The 9267-nt window shown below is 45.7% G+C and overlaps 1 protein-coding gene across 1 annotated transcript; it reads right to left on the bottom strand.

Annotated features, from left to right (window-relative positions):
* Nucleotides 1–2008: 2008 nt before the first annotated feature.
* Nucleotides 2009–8852, bottom strand: APOLD1 (apolipoprotein L domain containing 1). Its single transcript, XM_036299961.1, has 2 exons — nucleotides 8500–8852; nucleotides 2009–6610 (listed from the first exon to the last, which is right to left on the bottom strand). Exon 2 carries the CDS (start codon nucleotides 6605–6607, stop codon nucleotides 5849–5851), a length of 759 nt encoding a protein of 252 aa, XP_036155854.1. The 5' UTR covers nucleotides 6608–6610; nucleotides 8500–8852; the 3' UTR covers nucleotides 2009–5848.
* Between the last annotated feature and the right edge of the window lie 415 nt (nucleotides 8853–9267).

Genomic DNA, 9267 nt, shown 5'->3' on the forward strand with positions numbered 1-9267 from the left:
CCTGCGGCCTCGCCGGGTTTTGCACCAACGGACCGGAGGGCTGTGGCTTCGCGGAAACCTAGTGGGAAAGTTAGAAACGGATATGAGTGTGGACTTGCGGAACTGAACCCAGTACAGAAGGGTCCGATGACCAGGGCCTCCAATATGCCCTTCAGATCCCCACCCATTATGCTCCTTACTTTTCAACCATAGAGTTTTAAACAGGTTGATATCACAGTACTATTTATTATAATTATTATTTCATTTATTTATTAAAACATTTGTTGAGTGCCTACCATATACTAGGGCTTGTTTTATGCTTAGTGACAATGTATGCTTAGTGACAAGGGCAGCGTCCTGTACCCTTGTGGAGAAGACAGATAATAAATAAGTGGTCACAGCCCTGGCCGGTTTGGCTCAGTGGATAGAGCATCAGCCTGTGGACTGAAGGGTCCCAGGTTCGATTCCAGTAAGGACACATGCCCAGGTTGCAGGCTCAATCCCCAGTAAGGGGTGTGCAGGAGGCAAGGAACAATGATTCTCTCTCATCATTGATGTTTCTAACTCTCCCTCTCTCTTCCTCTTTGAAATCAATAAAAATATATTTTCAAAATAAATAAATAACTGATTACAGAGCATTGTGCTAAGCGAAATAAGCCAGTCAGAGAAAGATAAATATCACATGATCTCACTCATTTATGGAATATAATGAACAACATAAACTGATGAACAAAAACAGATCTAGAGACAGAAGCATCAATCAGACTGTCAAACCTCAGAGGGAAGGTAGGGGAGGGTGGGTGTAAGGGGGAGAGATCAACCAAAGGACTTGTATGCATGCATGTAAGCCTAACCAATGGACACAGACAAGAAGGGGGTGAGGGCATGAGTGGGGGGGTAGGCGGGTAATGGGGCGATAAGGACACATATGTAATACCTTAATCAATAAAGAAAAAAATACAAATCCTTAACAAATAAAATAAGATAAAAATATATTTTTTAAAAATAAATAAATGATCACAGATTCTTTCAAATTGTGGATTAATTATTAACCAGTTAATAATGTGGATTGGCCCTTACCCGGTTAATAGTGCGGATTGGCGTTACTGGTTAATAATGCAAATTTTGTAATCCAAAAAACACACAATAATTTCAAGAGAAACATCAAAAATGCTTTATTCAAAGTAATGTCCATCGCTAACTACACATTTCCCCCATCTTTCAGGTAATTTGTGGATACCGTCCCAATAGAACTTTTCTTGTTTTGAGGCAAACCATTCAGAGACCAAATTTTCCACTTCTTTGTACGTTTTAAAGTGCTGCTCAGAAAGTGCGTGTGCCATCACTCAGAACAAGTGGTCATCTGAAGGAGCAAGGTCTGGGGAGTTCAACATCCGCTAAGAAGAAAGGAGTCCAATAAACACCCCAGGCTCTCAAATGATACTCTTAGAAGACACCACCCTAGGAAAGAGTGTGATATACAGGTAGGACAACTGTAAAACCAGCCCACTACTTCAGATCCCCCATCCCTCCTGGGATCCAGGGGTGGAGCACATGACCTAGAATAAGCCAACTGGTGCATGTCTCCCATCCTCTATTACAAGGATTGATTCAACAGTGTGCACAGTGTCTTAGTAAGGCTAATCAAGGCCAGCAACACTTAATTCTGGGACTTGTGTTTGAACTATCGGTTAAGTGTGCTTCTCCTGTCTCTCATGCTAGATTTGGTGTGCTGATGAGCCGGAAGCTGCCAAGGCCTACCATATGGAACCTAAAGAATGTAGCAAAAATTGTGAAGAGACAGAAAAGAAACAGTAAAATCTAAGACATCACTCTTTGTCTTATTCCAGACCACAGCAGAATTCCCCAGGGTTTGCCTGGAGCAAAAAGTTAACATCCCCACCTATGTCAACTCAACAAGGAGAGATTTATTGCAATTAACTAAATGGACACTTGTTAAGACAGGAACACATTGCTACAGCACGAACAGGATCCCAGCATGTGGCTGGCTTTGCAAATAGTCAGGGTCTTTTTTTTTTTTTTTTTGGTTGCACACCCACTAACAGTACAGCACCTGGACCCAGGCATGTTTCCAAGGTGGGGAGACTCAGGCTGGTTGGCACTCAGATAGGGAGACCACCTCCACACAGGAGCTCTTGACTGACTCTAGCAACCACTGCAAGCTCTCTGGATTGCTGGACCCCCTATCCTATGTCCATCTTCCCAACAGAATATAGGTATATTGGGATCCACCAGTTTTTAGCTAAAAATGATTACATTTCCCTGGCACGGTCAAGATCAGTGATTTGCAAGGTGAAATTCTCTGGACATCTGTGGGGAAATTTTGCCTCCCGGGAAAAACTGCTGGAAGTCTGATTTCTAGGTAATAAGAATATTCCTGTACATGAGTTAACTGCTTTTTAAAAATTGATTTACATGGTTTGATACTGAATATTCTAAATGAAAGTGATTAAATATCTGCCCTTTTCAGTTATTAATTCGTACACAGGCAAACATGAGATTAGGTGATTAATTACAGAGATCAAAACATTTGAGGAGTGGACAGTTTATTTCAATTGGGGAAAGAACTAATTTTGCTACAGTGGGGAAAAACCATGGAATTCAAAAATTGCTTCATTTAACTGAACCCCTCTATCTCTGTAGTGTCTTTATCTCCATGTCTCAATTCCCTCTTTCTTTTCACACCAAGGCATAGAATGAGAACTATATCAAGTTGACTGATGGTTTGACATATCTGATTTAAAGTGGCTTCTACACCACTCTCTCTCTCTCTTTTTTTCTCCCAGTACACACTTTTGACTTTGACATTTGCCATATTGGAAATGACAGATGCCTTAGGGCAAACGCATCAAAGCAATTAGGATCAGCAAGTTTTCGAAGGATTGTTTTTCAATAGAGCAGAATGTAGTTTTGTTGAATCCCCTTTATTGTGAAAGAGAACCATTCAAATGATTGTAAACCACAGAAAATACCAGAAGCACTTAATAAGCCTTTAGTACAAACACATTTATTTTTCAAACTCGGGACATTTTTCTGGAGTATGCTTGTGATCTAAATACTGCTTTGCCTCCTTCTTGTTGCAACATACCATTTCAATCTGCTTGTTTGTAGCATGTAGGCCATAAGGAAAAGCCTTATTCACATTCCCACAAAAGAAATGAATATTTGTCTCTAGGATCCATTGAACTGAACTTGACTAAATCCTGATAGAGGCTCCAGTCTTTATAACAGGCATGTAGAGGATGGATAGTCTTTCATTATCAATAAATTCCTATTAAAATAATAGCTAAGCATTTCATTAAATTATTCAAATGCATTTGAATAATTATTATTCAAAGAGTGGTTCCAAAGTAGACACTCTTCCTTAGATGTAAAGTGGGCCTAGGACTTTGATATAGTCAAAATACCCTAATGATAGGAAATGTTTGCTGCTGCTGCTGCCAAAAGTGTCCCATATATTTCTAGGGAACAGCTCAGGCACTGGAAGAATATAATTCAAACTTAAGCATTAATAGAAGATGGAGTTAGGGAGTGGTTGTACCTTTATGACATAGCACAAAATGACAACATTAAGTACATTCTGGTGACCTAAAATGCTAGCATCTGTGCAGGGTAGTCCAGGAAATGACACCAGTTTAAAAAGAAACCAGTACCAACTTGAAAACAAGCCAGGATACACACAGATTGAAATTTATACGAAAAATTAAAATTTAGAACCACCAACCACCTCACCCCAGCACTGACACTGTACTTCCTCAGACACACGGCCATCACTGGGAAGCCTGGGAGAAAACAGAACCAATTTAAAGCCTGCTAACTCATTAATCATACAGCCAAGTTTCTGTATACGTAGCCTCAAAGACTTTTCAACATATTTTTCAACATTACAGTTGTAGGAATGGAAAGTGAAATTATATTTTCTTTCTTAGAGACAGCTTACAGACTTTTTACAGCCCCCAATGTAAAAATATGACACATCGCCCCCATCACACAAGCTATTTTGTTTATAACCCATAAGACAATGTGACAGGACATCAGGCTTCCGAGGTCTAGGTGCTTCCTTCACGTGCCTTTAATTGTTTTGCTTTCCCCTGAAAAGTAGTTCAGAGCCCAGGGCTAAACAGATTCTCCTTTCAGGTCAAGTGTTATCTGCTGGCAAGGTACCTTCAGGTTAAATATGCCTGCATCATTTCCACATCCTGCAAGTCAAGCCTCCATTTATAAGCTTAAACTCAGCTCTGGGTCTGTCTATTCAGAACTTCCCACATTTACTCCACGTGGGAAGAGAGACTTATTCAAGGAGAACGCACGACCGGCCTCAGAAAGTCAAACTCAACCTCATCTCGTGAAAAGAACCTCAGTAGTCTCCCATTCAATCACTTGCTATTCCTATTATTTCCTAAATGTCACGATTAAATAAAATTAAATGCAAATAATAAAAAGTAAATAAATAAAAAAACTTAAAATAAATAAAAAATAATACACAGTCTAGCAGTTTTCAGAGAAGGTAATGAAGATCAATTTCCAATAAATTCACATTCCTTTCTGTACCAGTTTCTACAATGAGTGGGCAACACTGCCCTCGAAAGGGCTTCTTATGTTACAGCCCTTAGCTAACATGACGGCAAGGTGCCCCAAGATGCACTGATCAATGCACACACATTCTTTTACTTCTGGGACACAGTCTGTCCTTGACCTTCAGTCTGAAGACCATGGAGCTCCTAGGGAGGCCCTGAGATTGAGTGAAAGCTCATTGAGGGGATCAGAAACGAACATCTGTTGCAGTGGTTTTCAAACCTCAGAAGGCATCAGAGTCACCCCGAGGGCTTGTTTAAATGCACCTCCAGAGTTTCCGACTCCATAAGTCAGGGGTTGAGTCCAAGAATTTGCCTTTCTAACAAGTTCCCTGGTGATGCCGATATTGCCAGTCCAGGGGCTACTCTTAATGAGCCAGACATTGTGCTAGGCACTGCATCTGACATATGACTCACAACAGAGTAAGGTTTGGCATCTCTCTTTGACCAGGAAGCCACGTCTCAGAGAGACCAAGTGGCCAAGATCACACAGTAGTGACAGGGTACGTAAGAAACCCAGGACTATCTAATTCAAAGCCATTGCTCTCTCTGTACACTAGGAAGTCAGTACATGAAGCTGTAAGTCACTTCATCTTCCTTGGCCTCAGCCTGTCCTGCAAGGGACAGCACTTAGGGATGGGTTGGTCCCCCCTCTCAGTGCCTGAATATGAAGCCACCCAGGAAGGTCCACTCCATCCCCAGGCTGGAGCTGTGAGTGGATAAGCTGAGAGGGGAAGGAGGGGGGATGTTATGTCAGAGGGAGGGGCCTTTCTTGGATCCTGAACCCTCCAACACTGTTCAGAGGGGGTCACTTGGCTCTGGATTCTGGAGGTCTTTGTACTCAGAGACTCTGGAAGAGAGGCTTTATGCTTGTGTCTCCCCACTAGGGCCTTCTGAGGGCCTCCAAGCCAAGTAGAGCTTAGAGAGGACCCAAAGGATGGCCATATCTGCACCCCCTCCAGCCTCAGCTCAAACCACCTGGGCAGGGGCAGGGACCACCCAACAACTTAAAACCCGAGTGCCCAGTAATGTGAAGACTGGACGGTTCTGATCAAGGAAAAACAGTTTTCAGGTCATCTATTCCACGAGGATCAGAAAATAACACAGTCCTCAGCAGAATGTCACGGTGACGGAAAAAGAAGGGCTGCGAGGACGCTTCCCCGCCAGCACAGTTTCTTCTCCTCCTTTGCACTCAGCTCCTCACCCAGCTGGGTGCTTCCCGAGGGAGCCACAAATCCGGAGCATCCCACAGGGGTGCTTTCTGGCCTCGGTCCTTAGGAGAAAGGATGTTCTCTGAAAAACAGCGCCGGGGGCTGGTCGGCAGCGATCTTGAGGTCGTGGCCACGTCTGGACTTGGTGCGGAGCTGGACTCTGGACTCCAGCTGCTCACTGAGTTCGTCCAGAGCCCCCGTGCAGGACTCCAGGCTCTCCGCCAGCTTCTGAACCTTGGCCTTCAGCACCGCCTGGCTCACCCTGGTGGCCCCCTCGGCCTGCCTGGGGAGGAGGAAGCCGCGCGAGCCGAAGAAGACGATGAAGTAGACGGAGTTGTACAGGGCCATGGAGGCGTTCCTCCCGCTCTGCAGCAGCTGGCGGTCGCCGCGGCCCTGCCAGCGGCAGAAGAAGTCGAGGCAGCCCAGCAGCTCGCGCATCTGGTCCTGGCAGGCGGCCGCGATCTCCTGCACCCTGCGCACCTCCCGCGTGTGGCAGAAGATCAGGGAGAGGTCGGACGTGATGGTGACGGCCCCTCCGGCGGTGGCCACCCCCAGCCCCACGGCCGACGCCAGGAGCGAGGCCCCCAGCGTGACCGGGCTGAGCGAGAGCCCCACGAGCGCGGTGAGGGCGCCCGCGGCGGTCAGCGAGCTGCCGGCCACGCGGGCCGTCTGGGAGCGTCTGCGCAGGCGCTGGAGGCGCCGGGCCACCTCGCGCAGGCGCAGCAGCTGGCCGTGCAGCCGGCCGCGGCGGTCGAGCAGCAGCCCCTGGAAGCGCCGCAGCGCCTCGGCGCCCTGCAGCTCCCCGGCCGCCGGCCGCTCCATGCCCTGCGGGGACACAGACACGCATTATTCCAGAGTCCCCCTGAGCGACAGCGGCCCGCCATCGCGGCCTCCACGCGCTGGGGGGCAGTCGGCAAAAGTTAAACCTAGCAGCTACTGCCACGCAAGGGCCAAGGGGTCACTTAATTTAATTTAGTTTTAACTAAGCACCCCTCAAAGAGTGAGACCTGATGAGCTCTACCTAGAATAAGCAGCAAAACCCACATCTTAGGCCCTAGCTGGTTTGGCTCCGTGGATAGAGCGTCAGCCTGCGGACTGAAGGGTCTCAGTTCCCAAAGATCAGTGCTGTGACCTGGGGCAGGTCGCCCAAGTTCTCAGGACCTTGAGTCCGCATTTGCAAGTAGGGCTAATGCTGTCCTCTGCTTTTCCTCCCAGGGGACGCTAAGGATGCACTTCACTAAGTATTTGTTATGTAAGATGTCAATGCCCTGTGGAGAGGAGGAGCCTTTTAACATCTCAATGCTCAGACCTCTGCTCTGTGGGAAGATAATACTTCACAAGCGGGAGGTTGTACCTGCTTACAAAGTCCTTTTGTTACATGAAGACTTGGATCCTAAGAGTTGTGATACAGTTCTCTCTCTCTCTCTTTCTCTCTCTCTCTCTCTCAATAAGTCATCAAAAACTCAAAAATCTTATTATCTATCAAGTGAAAGAAACTAATCTTTCTAAGTTAGATGGTTGCCTGGAGCAACAGTTCTGCTTGTTATTCTTCCAGGCTCTTATCTTAGAATTAAGCCTAAGATGTGGTGTTGTTTTATTTTATATGTATTTTTATTGATCTCAGAGAGGAAGGGAGAGGGAGAGAGAGATAGAAACATCAATGATGAGAGAGAATCATTGATCGGCTGCCTCCTGCACACCCCACCCTGGGGATCGAGCCCGCAACCTGGGGCATGTGCCCTTTACCGGTATCGAACCTGAGACCCTTCAGTCCGCAGGCTGACGCTCTATCCACTGAGCCAAAGAGTTAGGGCCTAAGATGTGGGTTTTGCTGCTTATTCTAGGTAGAGCTCATCAGGTCTCACTCTTTGGGGGGTGCTTAGTTAAAACTAAATTAAATTAATACCACTATGTCTCTATTATGAAAGCTTCCTTTTAAAAAATGAATAGCGGTTGGCCCGGCTGGTGTGGCTCAGTGGTTGAGCATCAACCTATGAACCAGTAGGTCACGGTTAGATTCCGCCCGTTGAGGGCTCAGTCCCATGTGGGGAGTACAGGAGGCAGTCGATCAATGATTCTCTCTCATCATTGGTGTTTCTCTCTCTCTTATTCTCCCTTCCTTTCTGAAATCAATAAAATTATTTTTTTAAATGAATAACAGTTGAATAAAATAGTCACCCAACCCAAATTTTTTGTTTAACAACTCACGGAGGGCAAACCTTGCACCAAATTGAATTGAAGCCAATTACAGATGACTAACAAAAAAGACAGAACTGTATATTATGGGGTAAAAGTACATCCTTGCTAGTTGCCAAAAACTCCCCCCTTCCTATCAGCTGTACTCATCATTATCAGGAACTTCTTTAAAGTAGCAAATAAGACACAGAAATGGAGCGTTCCGATCCTGTGAGATAATCAGGGCAGAGATCGCTCTTCTCATCCGAAAGATGAGGAAATCGAAACACAGATTCTAGATGCAGCCAGTCCTTCACAGAGCCCAGTCTAGAATCTTGGTCTCCTGACTCTTCCTAGGTCTTAATTTACTTGTATGCCTCCATAATTCCACCCACCAGTGATACATTTCCAAGTAAAGACAACTCTTAGCAAAGTGGGAAGAAGTCACTCAAAATATATAATGGACCAGGGATATAAGCCCAGTATTACAAGTCCTATGGCAATTTTTCAGGTAGTGTCCCTCTAGGCTCCCCACTTACCGTTCACCTCTGGCTACCTCCGGGAAGAGAAATCGGAGGCTGTTTCTGGATGAGCATGCTTTATACTTCCCGAGAGCCAATGGCTGCCCTGGGAAAGCCTTGCCTCACCCTGAGCATTGCCTTTTCCTGTCCTGGCCCCCGCTGCCTTCACCCAGAAGGATATGACTTGGTGGAAAATGACCTGCCAGCCTCACAGCACATCCCGTGTTTAGGAAGTGAACATTGTGTGTTCGCTTTTCCCCCAAACGCAGGAAAAGAACAGCAGGCTCTTCCCCAACTTGAAACGAGTGTGTCATTCTCCCAGGAGGGTAATACGCTGCCTTTCCTCTCCTGAGAATAGCTAATGACGTTATCTGGGAGGACATCAAACGCACCCCAGGCTGACCAATTATAGTGTTTCTTGAGAGGCCATAATTCCAAAATCATTTTTTTTTAAAAAGGGGGGAGGGCGGGAACTGTTTTGTTTGAGATAGCCACTTATAGTCCACTCCTGTATTTTAAAAAGCTATGTGAATCTGAGAGTGGTTGAAAAATGTGATCCAATAAGCATGAGGCCCTAAAAAAAATTAAAAAAAAAAAAAAAAAAAAAAAAAAAAGCAACCACACGGCCACACCCGAAGGAAGTGCTGCGTGCAGTTTTGGGCATCTCCAGCTGCAGGGAAGATATTGGAGGTCTCAGAAAGGTCACGCTGCAGGCCAAATGCGTCAGAAAAAATCTGTGGGGTCAGGCTGCACAAGGAGCTAATTATATACTCAAAACAGCAGCAG

This window comes from Myotis myotis, unplaced genomic scaffold (assembly GCF_014108235.1).
Source record: "Myotis myotis isolate mMyoMyo1 unplaced genomic scaffold, mMyoMyo1.p scaffold_m19_p_3, whole genome shotgun sequence".
Lineage (NCBI taxonomy): Eukaryota > Metazoa > Chordata > Mammalia > Chiroptera > Vespertilionidae > Myotis > Myotis myotis.

What these genes read in the sequence shown, in the direction of transcription:
- APOLD1 (XM_036299961.1), bottom strand. Translation starts at nt 6,607, where the DNA reads ATGGAGCGGCCGGCGGCCGGGGAGCTGCAGGGCGCCGAGGCGCTGCGG.